This window comes from Protopterus annectens, chromosome 9.part0 (assembly GCF_019279795.1).
Source record: "Protopterus annectens isolate FY-2018-M chromosome 9.part0, PAN1.0, whole genome shotgun sequence".
In the NCBI taxonomy this organism is placed as follows: Eukaryota; Metazoa; Chordata; order Ceratodontiformes; family Protopteridae; genus Protopterus; species Protopterus annectens.
In genome coordinates this window covers 889,682,388-889,702,904 of record NC_056743.1, presented here as the reverse complement: position 1 = coordinate 889,702,904, position 20,517 = coordinate 889,682,388, and the positions used below count along the sequence as shown (strand labels likewise).

General features: G+C 38.5%; 1 protein-coding gene across 3 annotated transcripts in view; it reads left to right on the top strand.

Annotated features, from left to right (window-relative positions):
- STAC3 (SH3 and cysteine rich domain 3) overlaps positions 1 to 20,517 on the top strand; it is a 385,666-nt gene that overhangs the window by 328,406 nt on the left and 36,743 nt on the right. For all 3 annotated transcript variants that reach the window (XM_044083624.1, XM_044083623.1, XM_044083625.1), the window contains 3 exons: positions 3,898 to 3,947; positions 6,022 to 6,125; positions 14,867 to 14,918. In XM_044083624.1, coding sequence (XP_043939559.1) covers positions 3,898 to 3,947; positions 6,022 to 6,125; positions 14,867 to 14,918 — 206 coding nt within the window. The remainder of the gene's footprint in view (positions 1 to 3,897; positions 3,948 to 6,021; positions 6,126 to 14,866; positions 14,919 to 20,517) is intronic.

The window sequence follows — 20,517 nt, the reverse complement described above, 5'->3', positions numbered from 1 at the left end:
TATATAATGAAAGATGTCACATCAGTATTAGGCATTCAGCACCCAGTGTATGAAAACAATATGGTTTAACTGTGCTCAGGCTCCAAATGTAAGGAAATCCATAAACTGCTGGACAAGGACCTGATCAGTATCTGGAACAGGTTTAGCTGTTAAAAATCGTAGTGAAAAATACTAAAACAAAGGCCATTACCTTCAATAATAATCAGAAAGTAGCTTGAAATTCCACCCCTTTGACCTATTAATTTTTAGTGGTCAATCAGTCCAAAAAGTCAATACTTTCATGTACCTCAGAATTAGTTTTTTACCTTCTGCAGTCATTTACCCAACACATTAGCTGACTAATGCATAAAATTACAAACCAACTTAAGCTGTCATAAAGACTAAATAGACATTTTGCTTCTGAAGTGTGGGTGGTCATAAGGAAATATTGTTGCCCCACTTACATTAAGGCCTCTTCAAATTGGGGAATATTACCAGTAAAGTAAATGGTGTATGCAGGTTTAGTTCTCTACTTCCTTTACAGAAACGCCACTGTTTTGTTTTATTTATTTTATTTATTTATTTTTTAATTTAAACAGCCAAATGTCTCTCAGATACCAGGAAAAGTTAATTTACTACCAATGAATCTGACACATAAACTCCTCAACAATGACTACCATGCCATTCTGAGAGCCACAGATTATATCTTAGAGCATGCCCAGTTGCATGTGAATCTTTTAAATTATTATTTTGTGTAGATGTTAATGATGAGAGAGAGAGTGAAAGAGAAATCTTGTGTGTGAAAAAAGTTAGAACGTGCCTTTAAATGTATTTTGTGTTGTTACATTTTTCAGAAAATTATAATCCGCATTGGTGCAGCGGTAGCGTTGTTGCCTCACAGCAAGAGGTTCTCCCGTTCGATTCTCAGCTGGAGTGTGGGGAGTGCCTTCTGTGTGGAGTCTGCATGTCCTCCTCGCGGTTGGGTGGGCGTTTGAAAGACATGCGTAAATGGGCGTGCCTTCGTTGAAGGTTGGACGTCGAGCTGGTACCTCGGCGTTCGTGAAAACCTACTGCCAATCATTAGCGGACCAGAGTTCTGCTGTGGTGACCCCTAACCAGGAAAAGCCGAAAGACAAACAACAACAACATTTTCCAGAAAATTAACCAGGCAAGTATTATATTGGAAAGATTGATGACTGCCAAATATGTCTAGATAAAAGAATGCAACCTGGGAACAGTCAGACAAGTAGCTGGTTCCTTAGCCTGAGATCCATTGAGTGTCAAAGCAGAGGTTCTGATTGAAGACTTGGACCTATTGTGTATATGGGTTGAGGCAAATTTAGGCAAAGACATTTTCTGGTAGAGCAGAAGGGAAGACCTGGCAAAGCCTACAGCTGTGATCTTTATGAGCCTATTGCTGGAGGTCCTGTGTGAGACTGGGCTGGCATGTTGAGGATGCTTCTAAAGATCATGACCTTACATAAAAGGTACTGCATCTTTAATAAATAACTTATGGTGTTAACACAGAAAAGCCAAGTGAGCTATATTTTCACTTCAGTTTTCATTTTGTTCTGGAAATAAACTAGAATTTTGACATAGTTCTGCCTCCAGTGTCTTTTTATCCGTATGATGTACATACAGGCAGTGTGGTCAAGGACCTGCCAAAATACCATTCTTTGTCAAATTTCTGCTGCCAAGTGTGTGGACTATTTGAGTGAAATTTTCCAGTGGGATTTGTAAATCAGAGACATTTTGTTGCAGTTATTTTGTGTGTGCTTACTGACCTGACTTTCCTGATATATTTCTTGTTATCCACCACCATGGAAGATTTAGTAAAACCAAAGTGGAGACCAATCAGAAGGTGCTGCAGCTCCCATAACAATTAATATGACTGATCATTGTAGCTACTACCTCAGACGTGTACCTGCTATTAAAAAACTGCATACGGAGAATGACATAGAGTCAAATTTGATGGCATTTAAATGGTATGCCATACTGAAGATCTGAGACAAGTGTGCCAAAGTTCTACCTTCCCGTCTGACAGGGAAAATTTAAACACATATATAGACATAGAGAGGACTGATTACACTGACTAAGAAAAGTTTAAAATGGAGCTGTTGTCTAGGGCTGGGGAAATTTCTGAAGTGCAAGCAGTGACATTACACAGCTGGGCTTTAAATGCTGACAAACCAGTATGACCACAGGTGGATAATTTAAAACAAGTAAAGCTGTTGTTAGAGACTGATAGTAACAGGAAAATGAAAATGTTAGAAATTCTATCAGTCAACTGACTGATTTAAAATAAAATTAGCTAGTGAAATGATAAAGTGGGTGTTGCAAAGTGATCCCAGTAACTGACAAGTTAGGAACTTTAGTAGAAGGCTTATTAATCACACTTTAAAATTGATCTGTTTGCTTCTAAATCTAAAGTTGCAGTAAGACATCTTCAGTCTCCTGTGAAACAAAAAGTAGCATGCTATGGGTTAACTTGTTTACAATGTTGGGAAGGTGTCACGTAGCCAGATTCTGTTCCATCGATACTGAGGAGAAAAAGAATATCAAATATGTGAAAACCGATAAGCATGCTACAAATGAAACTGTTTCTACAGAATATGACAAGACTAAAATTAGAATAGTTTTGCCTGCATTATGCCTTGGGCTACTACCAAGTTAGTAAAGTGTACTATGGTTTGAGAATGGAGAAAAGTTCACACTTTACTATATTCAGGAAGCATGATTACCCTTGTTAGAGATCCCTATGTGTATAAGCATAAGCTTAATAGCAAACAAAAGGTAGAAGCAATATGTGTTCAGGATGATAAAATGAAGTATCCCCTCATACGTAGAAATTTAAACAGTTCTAGCAAAATGTTTGTATCTTGTAGCTGTAGCTCCTGAGTTGACTCGCTGTTATAATAGGAATAAAAATCTCCATTTTAAGGTCCTGTGGAATATATAACAGGAGAGATCATCTTTGAACACTATATGGTAGGCCAATGCACCTAATAAGAAAGAGAAAAGGCAGTGACAATCATCTACAGCCATATATATATATATATATATATATATATATATATATATATATATATATATATATATGTATATGTATATGTATATATATATATATAGATATATATATATATATGCAGAAAAGGGAAACAGGTTTCTAAATATGTGACAGAAAGAAACTGGTATACTTCCCCTGTCAGCAGACACAGGTATTTAGTAACAGAACTGGACAAAGGACCAGCGCTTGATGCCTTCTTGACAGCACCGGGAAACAGCAGTCCTCAGTGATTTGCTAGAAAATCACAAATATTATGAGGAACAGGCCAAAAATATATGGCAAAATCTGGACAGTCTGAGAAAATCTGGACAGTTGAGATGTATGCTAAGTATACAACCAGACTACATTAGCTGCCAAGTCATTTGTTTCATGATGTCATTGCTGGGAGTGTTTATACTGCTGACAAAGCACTGCGTATGAATGCGAGGGATGGGAAGAATGAAATAAAAGCAGATTGCATGATATCAAACAAAAGATTTTCTGATTAGTAAAAATGGAAAAAATCAGTTTACTTCAGAGCTAAAAGGTTTTGACTGACTGTTTCTTAATATTTTTAAAAATTCCATCTAGTAACACTTTAGTAACAGTGTAACTGGAGTTCTCTGCAAACTTTAACCTTAAAGAGGCTGGTGCACTTGCAGCATAGGATCCACTTGTCTTACGTCTAAATCTTGGGTGTTACTAGTTAAGCCAAGGCCAGTTAAGTCATTAATCGCAAACACAATTTTGCCAAATTTTTCTAAATTATGTTCAAAGCAAGTAAGCAGGTAAAATTGTAAGGTGTTTCTCCTTTATTTTAGTCTGTACACTGTTGCTTTGACTACTAACTATATCTGCTATATCTCTTCTAGTCAATGCTGAAGCTGAAAAGAAGGGAGACAAGAATGTTCCTGATGACAAGGTAACACGGAGAAGCTTTGAAAATACTTTAATATACTAAAATGTATAAGCTGCACTCATTCTCCCAACAAACACCTATGAGATAGGACTACATAAATCAGTCCAAGTGTTAGTAGGTCCCATCCAAATATCTCTGATCTCAATAAATATATCTGGCTTTTCACTCCTAATTCTTCAGATCGCTGCCTCCTGATTCATTAATAAGATGAGACCATCAATATATATTGCTTGGCTACCTGACAGTGTGTGCTAGAAACCTTATTCCACTGTGGTTCACAGTACTGCTGATTTTTGTTCATGTTTCCATAACTGCAGCTCATTCTAAGTCTTGAATTTTGGAGAAATGGCAATGGATTGTTTTACTGCCTCTTTAAAATGGCTGCAAAAGGTATGGTACCTGACTACCCAGGGGTGATACAAGGCGACAGAATTGCCAGTGATTGAATATTTTTCTTTTGTGTTACCTGCTTTATTACTAAAACATGTCCCTCAAATCATTTTTGTGCCTATTAAGATACTTCATAATGTTTATTAAAACTCTCCACCCAACCCCCACACAGTCTCAGGCTGTTCCCCCAGTTTCCCACATACTCAGTCCCAGATCCCCACAATTTCTCCTTCCAAGGTACCCCCAGCCATAGCCTTTCATGAGGTGAGCCTCCTGATTCCTTGGAAAGTGGACCTCTTGGTGTTCCTTATTTCTTCTTTAGCTCCACTTAGTGAAGGATCTAATGGAGAGTTGTGATTATGCAACTGTAAAGCATCATTTGTGTGTCAGCCAATCAGAGTCTTTAGCTGTGTTCTCAGCTAGTGCAATGATGTCAGGACGCCATCACTCCACCCTTATTGATTTTGATGGGATGGCCTGTGGGGCTTCATCACAGGTTGCTCAGGCATTGAGTTCTGCTAAATCCTTCCCACCTGGATAGGACAGCTGGCCACTGGCTGGTTTCTTCTAACCTGCCTTCCATCTACCTAGGTCCATTCTGAACTCTAGTAAGTGATGTTGCAGGTGGACACCCTGCCTCTACACCATCAGGCCTCCTAAGATCCTGGATAACTTTGATGGAACTGCGACATCTGTATTTCAGTGGGCTAAAATCATTCAGTGTATGGTCTTGTTGCTTATTATGTTTTCTTATTTGCAGATGCATGAGTGCAGTCATTTACTCCACTGTGTCTTTTTGGTTATAAGACTCTGCTTGTTTTAACGTATCAGAAAAATTATTTGTAAGATTAGTTTTCTAACATCCCAGGAGCTTTGCCCTTGCATGAAATGATTCTTTGATTAATTATACAATTTCTTTACTACATTATTCATCATGCTACTTTAGTCTTGCCTGGTACATTGGGCCTACTTTGTTTAGGTTAATGCTGTTCATTGTTAAACCCCCTTCTGATCCTCTGAAGGAACAGGTGTATTTTGTGCATAGTCTTCACAATGTGTGCTAACCCATCTGCTGTCAGAATTTAATAATGAATGTGCTTATGAATCAAGACGTTAGAATTTTAGACAAATGAGCTCTCTGAGGGAATATGTTCTCAAAAACCCATGCAAAACTTCTGAGTGTCTGCTGTAGATTGCCCCATCCCTGTTGCAACACATTGTTGGTTTCCTGATCAAATAATGTCACTAACATGCCAAAAGCAAACTATTAGGGAGGGTTTCATCAAGATAAACCAAGATAGGAGCAATGTCATTAGATACACGGGTACAGGATAAGCCAAATCAGGAACAAAAGAATGTGCTTTGGATTTTCAGCATAAACCAATATGGACAAAAAAGCCTGAGATTTTAGATTATGGTTTTCTTTTTTTTATGAATATGTAAATTATTTAGGGGCAATTTTTCATTTGTTAGCAGGGACATAAATGCAAAGTGGTAAGTACCTTATCCAAATGTGCTACAGCTGTTTTGTTTCTTGCCAGGATGATAGATCTGAGATTAAAATCTAAAATAGCCCAATAAAGATACATATATCCAAACTCTTGTATTCTACATTACTGTAATGTAAAATATTTGTACACCTTAAATAAATTGAATTATATTAAATGTAATTTCTTTTTTGTGGCAGAACAAGAAAGTTCAGGCTGGTATGCGAGGTGGATTTATGCAAAGTCATTACTTTGTGGCACTTTACAGATTCAAAGCCCTGGAGAAGGATGACCTAGACTTCCAGTAAGTGTCACTTGCTGTGACTGCATTTAATATCCATCCTTTTCTCACTTTGCCTTTCTACCCCTTTGTTTCTTACTCATCATAAGCTAATTGTGCAAGAAGCTTTCCCCTTGGTTAGGGTGCTGTGTTTTATGTTTTGTTTAATTCCACATACTTTCAGCAGAGTTTGTACCTGGAATCCTTCCATGACATAACATATAACTGTGCTGCAAACCACATTTTACATTGAATACCCTATTCGGTTTCCAAGAGAAAATTATTTGGCTTTGCTTTTCAACAAACGCATGTTTACCTGATCATCCTAGCAGCAAGAAGGATGTCAGAAGAACATGACACACGGGGTGGGGAGGGTATGATTAGGTGTCCCCATAAGACAAAACTCTGTGAATGTATATATGTTCACTTGACTGGAAGGGGTAACTGTCTAACCTAGTTATGGAATGGTAGAGAAGAGTGTTGACCTTTGACCACAAAAGAATGTGTCACAGAGCAGTGAAAAAGACTCTGTGGTGGGAGTAAGGGAATGTTCCAGTCTCATTACCTGCATTATTGTAAGGGGCAGACAGTAAAGTACATGAAGGGGGAAGGCAGACAAGGGAACTGGACAAACAAGTAAGTAACAGCATCAGTAAAAATCTGCTAAGAATGCATTTAGAAAGAAATGCCGGGACATGTTACCTCACAGAATGGGTAGTGAGCAAAGGAGTTAGACTACTACATTGTGAACTAATACGATCAAATAATTTAATGCTGTGTGAGAGTATGGGGTGAGGCAGAAACAGAATCCATTTCTGGTTTGTGGAGTGGTAAACAACAATACAGAGAGAGGAAGTTTGATGAGTGCTCATATTAATAACAGTCAGATGATTGGTGTTGAAGGTTAAAGCTTTAAAAATCAAAGTCTCCACATTTCAAGTCTTTTGGATGCAGATTGTTAAAGTTTATTCAATTTCTCCTCTTACTATTAAATCCAAATGAATGATATTTGTAAAAAAAAGCTACTTTGATGCTCTGTAATCTAGTGCTCCACCTGTGCTACACAGGAGAAAAGGCCCGCCCTTAGGGAAGTTGGTCCCCTAAGTTTGTTATAATTCAATCTACAAAGGCCAAAAGCTGTAGGCTATGGGTATTTACTTACATCTTTTGGTATATAAAAAATGCCACTTTCATTTGACAATACAATTTATTTTTATTTTCACCACTTCAGGAATGTCTCTAGGTTTATATACATCTATAAATTTACTCTAAAAAAGAAGAGAATTTTAAAATGCCACATGCCTGCCACACTCAAGATCAACTAACCACTGCGGTAGCAAGAGAGGGTGGGAATGGCAGTCTAAAACTGGTGTGCAAATCATGGCAAGTGTGTGTGTGTGTGTGTGTGTGTGTGTGTGTGTGTGTGTGTGTGTGTGTGTGCGTGTGTGCGTGTGTGCGTGTGTGTGTGTACACTAGGGGTACCAACTGGGCCCTTCATGCCTCCCTGCTGTGAGTGCGCACATCTGCTACCAGTAGGTGTGGTTGGGGCCACAAAAGAAATAATCCCTAATGACTGCCTAGGTGGCAACTTCCCCTCCCAATGATTGCCTTTCAGCCCCAGAATGATAATGAAAAGGTATAAGAAAGAGGTGGATGATAACTGCCAGGTGCAGAGCAGACAGAAGAAAAAAAAGACACATGCCCGTACCCCATTTATTTTCATAGTAATGGAAATATCAAAAGCAATCTTAATATATAAGTTGACAAAGGAAGACCCTTGTCAATTAATCTGTGATTGGGATTAGGCCTCCTTCCATTCCAGCTTAGCTGTTTTCCTCCGAAGCTCACATATTCAGGGCCACATGCACTCTCTATTGGCTTATATTGTGATGTTAGATACAGTTCTAGGGCAGTGAACCAGGCCCTTATGTGTAATGTTAATGCTCACCCCCAGTCACTGAGCAAGCACTCTTCTTGCAAATCAAGTAAAAACAATGAATATTTCTCATCTACTATATATATATATATATATATATATATATATATTATTTCCTACGTGTGTGAACTTAACACCTTCCTATTACCTGGATGACCCAAGTATGAACAGTACCACTGGAGAAGCTGGGTGGAGGATGGGAGGATGGTGGGAATGAGTGGCTGAATCCAGCTCGCCATGCTGGGGGGGGGGGGGTAGTCTGATTACTGCAGTGCCAGTGCCTACTAAGTGCAGGTGCCAGCTAATCAGGGGCATATTCTTGGCATCACAAAACCAGTGGTGGGAGCCTCCAGTGTTCATGCTTGGATGCATGCATATGCATACATGCATAACTGGAAGACACTATGAATCTCTTCGGTTATGTGGGTTCACAAGTCAATTCTCAGGAGGTGAGGTTAGGCCATTAAAAACACCTGTAAGCCCCTTCTTGAACAGTATTGTGGCTATAGAGGCAGTGGCATTGTACAGTACTCTGGCCTGGTTAAGGTCTACCTTTAAATATAGGAAGCTCTGATTGTGGGGGGGGCACAGCCAGACCCTCAGTCCACACAGATGAGGTAATTCCCTGCCCCTGTGGACAAACTGAAACAGTGAGGAGGGATGGGGAGCAAACCACCTCAGTTCCTGCCTGAAGAAAGGCTTCCTCTGATCACCTCTCACCCAGCAGAGACTGGAGGCTTCTCTGTTCCCTTGGAAAAAATGTTTTCACGATATTTATTTATTGACATTTGATTACTGGAAATTTAGACTGGGTAGGAGTCTATTTTCAGTGGAGGTTCAGGGATAAAGCTCCAAAATATCACACAATATTTTAAGCATGATAATTTTACAATCTTTAAAAATAATTGCACCAGATTAGATATGGGAGACTGGCATAATGTTTAAGGTGTTTACCTTACAGAAACAAGTACACAGTTTGATTCTCACCTTTGAAGGGAAATTGACTTGGTTTAAAATGGCCTACAAGAAAATTTAACCAGTTTATACAGAAATTACAAGTAAGTTAGTATAATACAAATAGGAATTGCAATATGGAGTGAGAGAAGAGCAGGCTTATGGTATATTTAGTGAGAATGCCAGGGGAGAGAAATTGATAGAAGTAAGGAAATGAGTGAAGAAGGTAGAATAAGGAGCTGTAAAGTATGAATAGCTATTTGTCTACATTTAGGGATGTAGTTTATCCTGGTGTTTAGCAAGAATATAGCTAGCTTTTTGGCTATGAAGTCTTTCAGTATGGTTTTGAAGGATGTGAGGGAATGTGTTAGAATGGTCTGATGACCAGCAGGTAGTGAGGCAAAAATAATACAAAAGAGAAAAAAATGCAATCTCTTAGTTATGTTTACTATGTTACACTAGCTTTTCCTATCCTATCCTATCGTACCCTATCCTATTCTATCCTATCCTATCCTATCCTATCGTACCCTGTCCTGTCCTACCCTATCATATCCTAATGTTTAATGTGGAGCTATTATTCCTGGATCTTCACTGAAAATGAGATCAGCCTAGTCCTGGCCATCAAGAAACAAATATACAAAAAATAAATAAAATTAAAAAATGTATAAATATGTACTTATCACTCTTAAAGGGAACTTCAGCTGCAGGTGCTGGGTGGATGAGCCATCCATTCTGATCACCAAGGAGGGTCCCTTCCTGTGTCATCTGGTACATTAGAAATGTATATATTGTATCTAATATCAACAACTCTACTCATGGAATTTATGATTTTGAGGCCATGTAGCAAGAAACAGAGGATAACAGGACAGCCAAGATGTGAAAAGGCAGAATAGTAAGTCCTGAAGTGCCATGGTACCCAAGGATGCCTGACTTCTGCATTCATGGTCCAAGCAATCTAGGCTAGGCTAAAAAAGACTAGGCTGATCCCATTTTCAGTGAAGATCCAGGAATAATAGCTCCACATTAAACATTAGGATATGATAGGGTAGGACAGGACAGGGTACGATAGGATAGGATAGGATAGGATAGGATAGGGTACGATAGGATAGGATAGGAAAAGCTAGTGTAACATAGTAAACATAACTAAGAAATTGTGAAACGACAGCTATGTGGCCAGAGGTGACATATGGACAGTGGAGTCATTCCTGAAGCAAGCAATGTAACTAGTCATGTACCTGCTGCAGTGGCACTTGACATCAGCATTTTGTGGTGGATAGATGATGGCAAAATATAATGCAGTTGACAATCTAGTAGGAAAGGGTATGCTTAGCAACTGCCAGCCTTTCCCTTTATGCAGCAAAGGATACATGTAAAGTTACCAAACAGCTTTAAATCAAATGCTGTTTGGTTGAGGTATAGTAGCCAAAAAACATTTTAGAGGATGCAGTTTCCCCATTGTTGTGCGACCTCTGAGTTGGTAATGTAAATACATAGGTATATGCAGATATATAAGTTTTGATGGTTGCAGGATGGCTTGTCCCATGCAAAAAAAAAGACTTCTTTGATAATCACTGTAACTGTTTTTGGAGAATTTTTTTAAACTGAATGGCTTTTGACTGAAAGTTTTTTGGTTGCTCATCATGAATCTAGAGCAAAGGAAGTGAATATTATATTTTCATGCGCTTACTTTAGGTAAAGCATAAACTCGTGGAACATGTCACAACGTTAAGCATTCTCTCCTGTTTTCTGCACCATCTATGATTAAAAAACAAAAACAAAAAAAAAACAGGGATTCAGAGACAAAGACAATTTTATAGATTTAAAGACGTCTCCAACACCACTTTCTAAAGGAAGTATGGGTTGGTTCTTAATGACGTGATCCGTGTGAAAGCACAGAAATAATCCCCTGTAGATAAGGGGCAGAAGTACCAAAATCCTGTGATCAGGGTTGGTGACCTCCAGGAACAGCTTTTTTTCAGATGATGGACTTCAAGGGTGCTTAACCCGTGGTTCAACTAGGGGACAGACAAAACTGCCAGTCATGAAGTTTGTGTTCCAAGGAGAAGAGAAGTCCATTAACATTTAGTGGGAATGAAAAACTCTTTTAATAAACTGATTGTCCAACTATTGCTGGGATGTACCACTGTCATTTATAATGCCTTACCATGGAACAAATGACACACAAATCATGCAGATATTGTTCACCTGGGTGGTAAAGGGTATTGGTCTGCCAAAAGGGAGAAATTCTCCTACTATGAAGACTACATTGTTTGGGATGAGATTTTTCTTGTTAGCTTTGATTGTCTTTAAAATACCCAATGGAAAGTCTGGTGGGATGGAGAAGCTAAGCCAAGAGCCTTGCCTAGCAATGGAAATTCTTGTTGCTTCAGATGAGAAGGATTCCTTTAGCTTTGTGAAGGCTTCTTGTACTGCCAGTACAAGACATGAAAGACTCAGACATTACCATCATCTACCACCAAAGATGATGAAGATATTCCATGGTGTTCATTTGCTGAATTTTATGATGACGTATGGAATAAGGGAAAACAGAGGGAAGGCTAACAGGAGTTTTCCTTTCCATAGGACAAAGGATGCATCAACCTCCACCTCTCCTTTGCTCTGCTCCCTGCTACATTGAGTAGAAGAGAGGGGGCAACATTCTGTCAGTTGATGATTAAGTGTAATGAAAGTTGAACCACTCTCAGAAAACATGAGCCAGACAAGATTTACAAATCCTCTGCTCCAGAAGAGGACTGAAGGAGTGGCTCTGGAAGTTAACAGCATGTTCACTTTATTATGATGCGAACTCCTTAGAGAGAATGATGTTAATGACTGTGACATACTGCTAAACCCACATTGTCTATCTGTTCATGGAGTATGATTGTTTATTTCCCTGCTTATTTACGTGCCATAATCAACTGGTTGCTCATGGTTTTGGGTTTCTAATACCATGACGGTAATGGACCCCATTCCTAAGTCAGGGTATAGTTACAGCTCATGAAATTAGTATTGTTTCAATCTTTGTTAGCCAAAAGTGCCTAGAACTGACTCCTTCTGCAATTAATGTCGAGTTACATGTATTGATAGCATATCTAAATATGCCTGCAGATTCTTTTTTATTAGACCCATTGTTCTTACTACTGTTGGAACTGTCTGGGTATTCTTCTTCTACATGGCTCTTGTTTCTGCCTGCAAATCCTGACATTTTATGACTTTGTGTCTCTCTGTATGTGACATACTGTAATCACTAGGTTTAGCAATTTTAATGATTAAAGCTACTTTTGTCTTTTTTTTTCATGCACTACTATATCTGATTTTCTCACATCTATTTTTTGAATGTTGGTAATGAGTCAGCCCATGGGATGCACACTTCATTATTCTCTATAATGCTCTGTGGTTCATGTTTCCAATGCTCCTCAGCTACTTCTATGTTATAGTATTTGCACAATCCCCAGTAATGAGTCAGCCCATGGGATGCACACTTCATTATTCTCTGTAATGCTTTGTGGTTCATGTTTCCAATGCTCCACAGCTACTTCTATGTTATAGTATTTGCACAATCCCCAGTAATGAGTCAGCCCATGGGATGCACACTTCATTATTCTCTATAATGCTCTGTGGTTCATGTTTCCAATGCTCCACAGCTACTTCTATGTTATAGTATTTGCACAATCCCCAGTAATGAGTCAGCCCATGGGATGCACACTTCATTATTCTCTATAATGCTTTGTGGTTCATGTTTCCAATGCTCCACAGCTACTTCTGTGTTATAGTATTTGCACAATCCCCAGTAATGAGTCAGCCCATGGGATGCACACTTCATTATTCTCTGTAATGCTTTGTGGTTCATGTTTCCAATGCTCCTCAGCTACTTCTATGTTATAGTATTTGCACAATCCCCAGTAATGAGTCAGCCCATGGGATGCACACTTCATTATTCTCTATAATGCTCTGTGGTTCATTTTTCCAATGCTCCTCAGCTACTTCTATATTATAGTATTTGCACAATCCCCAGTAATGAGTCAGCCCATGGGATGCACACTTCATTATTCTCTATAACGCTCTGTGGTTCATGTTTCCAATGCTCCTCAGCTACTTCTATGTTATAGTATTTGCACAATCCCCAGTAATGAGTCAGCCCATGGGATGCACACTTCATTATTCTCTATAATGCTTTGTGGTTCATGTTTCCAATGCTCCTCAGCTACTTCTATATTATAGTATTTGCACAATCCCCAGTAATGAGTCAGCCCATGGGATGCACACTTCATTATTCTCTATAATGCTTTGTGGTTCATGTTTCCAATGCTCCTCAGCTACTTCTATATTATAGTATTTGCACAATCCCCAGTAATGAGTCAGCCCATGGGATGCACACTTCATTATTCTCTATAACGCTCTGTGGTTCATGTTTCCAATGCTCCTCAGCTACTTCTATGTTATAGTATTTGCACAATCCCCAGTAATGAGTCAGCCCATGGGATGCACACTTCATTATTCTCTATAATGCTCTGTGGTTCATGTTTCCAATGCTCCTCAGCTACTTCTATGTTATAGTATTTGCACAATCCCCAGTACAACAATCTTGCAGCATTATTGTGCCTTTCAGTGTATAGGCCCTCTGGCGTGAGTGTATCACACTTAGCAACAAGGTGTGTGACTGTTTAATTTTTTTATTTGTCTCAGAGGTAAGCTGTCAAGATCCCCTGTCTTTCTGAAGCTGGAGGCCTGAAATACGGACCCTTTTGCAGAGGAGCTGACAAAGCCTCCTTATTCTTGCCATTGAGCTGTGCTGGACCCATGGTAGGGGAGGCTTGAGGAGAAGTCATCTTAGCCCTGAGTGTGATGTATGAGCTCTGCCAGGGTACTCCATGGGCTGATTCCCAGGAACAGGCAAGTTGCAAGACTCCTGCAGCCATCTAACCAGGAACATGATGTTGCTATATCCTGGGACATCTCCTAATTCAGCTATTGTGGTTCTACTTTTTCTATGCCCTTTATCACCTGCCAAAATAGAAGATGGGCACAAGCTTAAATCCTCATTAGTCAAGGGGAGGATGAGATGCATAGTGACTCAGAGGCCATACTGAGAACAGACTTGCTTCCATGAGAGTGTGACCATTCCTTTAGAAAAGGAAAGGGGATGTGCGTGGGACATCCTGCCAATTCCTGCACTGAGCACTTTCATCTGTCACCAGCCTGTGAATGTGATGGAAGGCCAACAAAATCTTCCTCCTGAGGCTTTCTGTGGTAGAGCTGAAATCTTGTAGTTATAGCAGTGCTTGATATTATACTCTTCTTCCAAGCAATATATACAGTACCAGTGGAGGTTCTGATTTGTGAGTAGTGCACATTGGAACACTTTAATGACTTGGGTACTTTAAATATCAGACATGGAAACTTTTTCTTAACATACATCAGGTTGAAACTGTGATTTGTGATAGTGACAGAAAAGAACTGGCAGGTGTAAAGGTTAGAAATACTCTCCTAGTGTGGTTTATGATATCCTGATAAGCACCAACAGAATACATGAGTGTCCCTAAAATTACAGCTAGAGAGTCGAAAGTCAGACAATCCCAATCATAGATACACAAAGAAGGTTCAACAGTGTTAGGAAACGGCTGTTGGTACATCATTTCCTACTTCTTGTGATAACACTAACAAAGGGTTGGTCATGGGATGGAGGTGGGAGGAAAGATAGAGCTGAAGGATCTTTTGCCTCCCATAAGGAGTTAATTGTTCAAATGAATTGTTCTTTCCACTTTAACTGCCTCATACTGAATACCTGAATTTGGGCCTCAAATCTTTGTGGCATAAAGCACCTCCTGCAGCAAAGACTGCTACATCTTTTAAATATGTTTTGTTTTACTTCTAGGGCAGGAGACAGAATAACAGTTATTGATGATTCCAATGAAGAGTGGTGGAGGGTAAGTTACCTGACTCAATTGTGAATTTTGCATCAGTTGTTAATTCAAATGTAATGCAGCTGGCTAATTTACTCTCTTGATGCATATTTATCCTATTTCTCCCGTTTCCTGCCAACAGCATTTGTTGTTTGTTAAATGTGCAGTAATTACTACAATCCACTAATTGGCTCTCTTGGGAAATATTTAATGCTATGTCTCCTGCAGTTGGCTGCAAACCCTCAGCTCTTCCTTCATCGGAATACTTCAGACAAGCAGCCATCAAGGGTTTTGGGAATTAAGCCACTAACCTCCCTGGTGGCGGATGTAAGCATGCACATCACCATACGGACATTCTTTACTCCGCCAACATATGCTTACAAGGGTTACCATCGCTGGCTGGTAACAACAAGCCCCCCCCCCCAATCCTGCAGCCATTGTTATCATGCATGCTTTTGTGTGCATGGCAGCAATTTGACTGACTGAGACTACCATTTCCCTCCCTCCTGGGTGGATGAGCTGGCATGAGCTATTCACTCCACCTTCCCCTACCCAGGTTTTCCAGAGAAGTTTGTTGAACTTGGGTCATCTGGGCCGTATTCAGGGTATTAACCCAATATGTCACAGAGCAGGGGACTCTCTTGTTGTGTTATTGACTTTTACAATATAAAAGATACACAGAACCTGGATGACTTTCTCTGGTCCTTTTCCTTGGCAATCTATGCACTTTAAACCATTATTTGCTAGATTAAAGGAAGGGGAAAAGACAGAAATGGATATTAGTCTGTTAGTAGAGCAGTAAAACAGCTACCCACTATATCAGTCAGCTGTGTAAGCAGTAATGATATGGTGTACAGCACTACTAAATTACAAATTTGCCAGGGATTGGATAAGGCAAGTAAACAGAGACAGATGTCTCCTTAGTCTCTGAAATCATGGGGGTGGGGTGGTGGTGGATTACTGTGCTTACAAAATAGCTAGTAGAAAAGTTTGATTTATAAATGATAAAAAACTACTTTCAATTTTTTTTTAAACAAACACCATTTATTACATAATTTTATCAACAGAAATATGTGTATGTGTGCACTGCAATCATGAAATCAATTTGCTAGTTTTATTTTTTTATCCTTTGTTGATCAGATTAGTCCCACTAGGCTGGTGATCTTTTTTCAGATGAGACCTGAGGAGGAATTTATATTAGGGAAATTTGTCCTACTCTTTCTGATAGGTACTGTGGGATCTTTTATGTCCACCTGAGCTACCACCAACTGAAGCAGGTGGGATCTCAGTTTAATATCTCATCCAAAGGACGACACACTCAGGAGTGCAACACCTCCCTTATGTTGAACTGCAGTATCAACAATCAATCTACCTGTTGTGGAAACAGAACCCACAGCTTTTTGGACCAAAGACCTGTTGCATCACTGACACTACACTAGTTAGATGTCACTAAAGAAAGTAAAAAATGACTGGTATACTACAACCTTATTTCTACACAATTTTTCTTAACTTTTTGAGCTGAAACTATGGAAGTAAAACCATATTTACTGTTTCCTGTTATCTACTCGTTTTTGTTTACTCCATTTTCTTTTCAGAACTCAAAAACCAAAGAATTTTTAATAATTAAGGTAATATCTGTTCTCAAGTACAGTAATATCCTTACCCTTGAAGTCATTAACAACTAAATCTACTGACCCACGTTCCTCCCTGTTTCCAAACAGTAACTTTAAGGGCAACCAGATATGTAAGCATGTCCATATAGCTTACTCATGGCAGCAAAAAGTTTACTCTGTATACAAAAGTCCAAACAATGCATGTACAGCATTATGTCTAATGGAGTTCAGTGCTGTCAGTATGTGACCTATTCTCTGTCCCATACGGACTCCCACTACCCAGCACACAGACATTTCTACAGTTATACTGTTACCTTATAATTGCAGCAACACCTAGCAACATTTTTGCTCCCTTCAATTAATCCCATCCCATTATTTATATCAGAGCCAATTAAGTATACAGAATTTTTTGCCATTGCAGTAAACCTATATATATATATATATATATATATATGACCTTGCAGTTATTATTATAAATAATTACTCTATATACTATATACACTTGATCTAATTAAAGTCAGTATCATACTAATAACATAATAACAACCAAATACCAAATTAATACCCCATTTTTTGTAAATGGGCCTGGGTAAGCAGTTTATAGCTTTCAGTGAACTTAAGCAACCTATCCTTCTATATGCCAGACATATTTTAAACCCTTACTGTATACCAAGATACAGAAGATTCCACACTGCTACATCTTTGGTAAAATTCCTTAAAAGTAATAAATGTATCAGGACCCTAAGAAATATAAACTTTCCCTACTTACTGCATCTTACACCTTGGTTTCCCCTCTATACATTGGGAAGAACTTTCTCACTCAGCTACCACAATCCTGTTTCTTATACTTATACATTAGATACTAAACATTAATTAATGAAACAGTATTACCCATCCAAGCCTACTCAGGGGTCTGCCATAAATACAGATGTTCACTGCCATGTCAAATCACTTTAGGACTCATATTATCAAAACATTTCAATCACAAAATCACTAGTTTCCTGTCAAGTGCAAACAAATACTTATCCGATTTAGTACCATTGATTATATTTTTCCTACTAAATACCTTTACCTCAAACAGTTATGCATGTTTAACCTGGCTACATGTTTTAACTTAATCCCTGCTATATACAGATTGCAATCTGCACTTGTTAATAATAAAAAAAAAAAAAAAAACAGTGGGGCAGAAGGAATCCATTCTAAGCTTATCAAGTTTACCCATGTTCATCCCTTGTACTTTGGGTGGAAATCTTCACAATACATCTGTCTGCAGCTCAGTAGCCTTGCTGTGGCTTTCCACTTGATCTATAGTGCTTAAATCTCCACTATTCAGCCATTTCAGGAAGCCACCTTATCCCAACTTATATCTAAAATACACATCAAGACCTCATCTGTTTATTTATACACTTACAGCATTTCCATTTTCCATACATCCTTCTCTACTGCCATTTACCAAATAGCCCACTTACAGGAATAATCCAATTAGCTGGCATACACAGGGCCATTTACTTTACACTGTGGTTAGGCTACATTCCCTGTTATTTTAGAACTAGAAGGTTTCTCATAACAGCAGTGGAAAAACATGCACTCTTAAAGTAATTAACTGCAACACCCAAACATCCATCTGTGTTACCCTATAACTCCCACTTGGAGGCCCATACCTATTATAGCAACAAGCAATTCAAATATACCCTCTTCCCAGGTGTCTAAGCTCCTGGCTACATTTTCCATTTATTCTCACCGTCACACTCCAGCAGTCTGAATACAATTCCTAAATCAGAAAATATGTAAAACCATTCCAACTCTGTAATACCTGCGAGGGGTAAACAGTTGTATGCTCCTATATTAATTACACATAATTCAGACTGTTGTATATGAAATAGCTATTGAAATACTAAAGTGCCTATCAAAGAAAAAAACATGCATGTGTTTTTCTAATGTAAGCTTTCACTCAGCAAATGCAATATAGGCATTCTGGCAGAGAAACCTTAAAAACAAACAAACAAACAAAACACTTTAACTAAAATTATAGTCTTAAAATGAAAGGTAAAATAAGGACCGCAGTACCAAGAAAAAAGGAAAACAATAATTTTCCGTCATATTGCATGCATATTATTCAGACCAGGATATGGTAGGTGACCACTGGAATACAAGAATACCTAAGAAGCACATATTTTATCACTGATTGTAATGTATGTATGATATTCAATTGATGATACATTTATCAAGATAAATAAATATAAAATCTGATAACAGGCTAGAACCTTATGAAAGTTAAAAGTTGAAAAATCAACAATCTCTCATTATCTCTAAGGATATGTTTGCCTTTTGCTTTCGTTAGATTCTGTGCTGGATAAATGGAGAATGCCACCTGGTCTTGAAACACTGACTTGTCCTCCACTGAGGTTTCTCTCCCTCTCCTTGCCTACATAAAAGCACGGACAAGCTGTGCATGTAGCTAAAGGATGAAAGTGCTTACCGAATAAATATTGAATGATTTTTAATTGTGTTGTTAAATTCTTTTATATCTTTGTGTGTTGCTTTTTTGAGGACTGTTTTTATCCACATTTATCATTTGCTAATTCACTGGACAAGCCATACCTATAAACAGCACAAAGGGCTGAACCTCAAACTTTTGCCAAATAAACTCTTGTAGAAGTCTTGTAGAATCTCACTTGTTTCCTGTAATAAAATATTCCACATATGAAATATGTCTTTTATACAAGAAGCAGTAAAAACTTAGGAATTATTTTTGTCCTAAAATCTTAGCACATTTGACATTTTTTTCATTTTTAAAGGATACAACTGCCCAAATTGGACCTATCCTGCATAAAGCGGGATATGTGGCAATACTACTCCACTGTAGATTCTCCCCACCATGTCCATTCTCGCAACACAAACTCACCAATCAATTCCCTAGGTTCCAAGATAACATCAACTTTCATGTCTACTGATTTGAACTCATCTACGCATCATACTAGTAATATAATCATAACCTAACACTAAATTAATACTCCTTTTTTTGTAAATGACCCTTGGTAAGCAGTCTGTCACTTTCAATGAACTTAAACCAGCTGACACATCCTATATCAGACATATTTTAACACTTTCTCACATACTGTGATACAATACATTTTGCAATGCTACATCTTTGGTAATATTTCCTAAATAAATCATTCTATCCAGGAACCTCATCAATGAATGTTTTTGCCATCTGCTGAAAGAAAATGTTAAAAAGAGCTAGATATAACTTCCTCAACTTCAGCTTCTTTACTTGTTATAGATGCACGATTGCCATGAAATAGGCACATTGTATTCTATGTCTGTACAGAAAAACTATCACAAAAGACACCTATTCTTCAATTTTTGTAAAGTATACTTTGCTTTTAGAGCTGAAACAAGATTTGATGCTTTAAATACCAAGTCTCAAAATGCACTAAAAGACTGAGATTTATTAGCTGTCACCATTGATGCTAGCTGAAAACAAAAACATGATTCAGTTTTTCAGTTCTGACATCATTTGCGTACGAAAGAGTCAAGGCCACCAACTTGCCCTTCATGAACATGGTATAATTCTGTCCTTCTCTCTCTCTCTCTCCAGAACTCCAATCACAAACATATTTTTAATTCCTGGTCCTGTCCTCTTATTCACTCTGCTTATAGGTTCATAGGTTCATAGGTTCATACTAGGCTATCTGCCCTAGGGCATTTATAAGCCTAGCCAGAGTGTGTGTGGCTTTCATCACCCCTTAGGATGGGAATACTATACCCATTAGTTTGCTGTGCCTCTGTCCAGCAGTGACACAGATATGATTCCCGGGGTAAACCTTATAAATCATAGATTAGTACTAGGCTAACTGCCCTTGCGAGCCATTTATCCCTTGTGAGACTCAAGCCCTGCACCTTGTGTTTATAAGGCAGACACCTTAACCATTAGGCCACCCTCCCATGTTATATCCAAACATTGTTCGCTTCACTATTTGACAAATGAGTCAGCTCTTCACTATCTT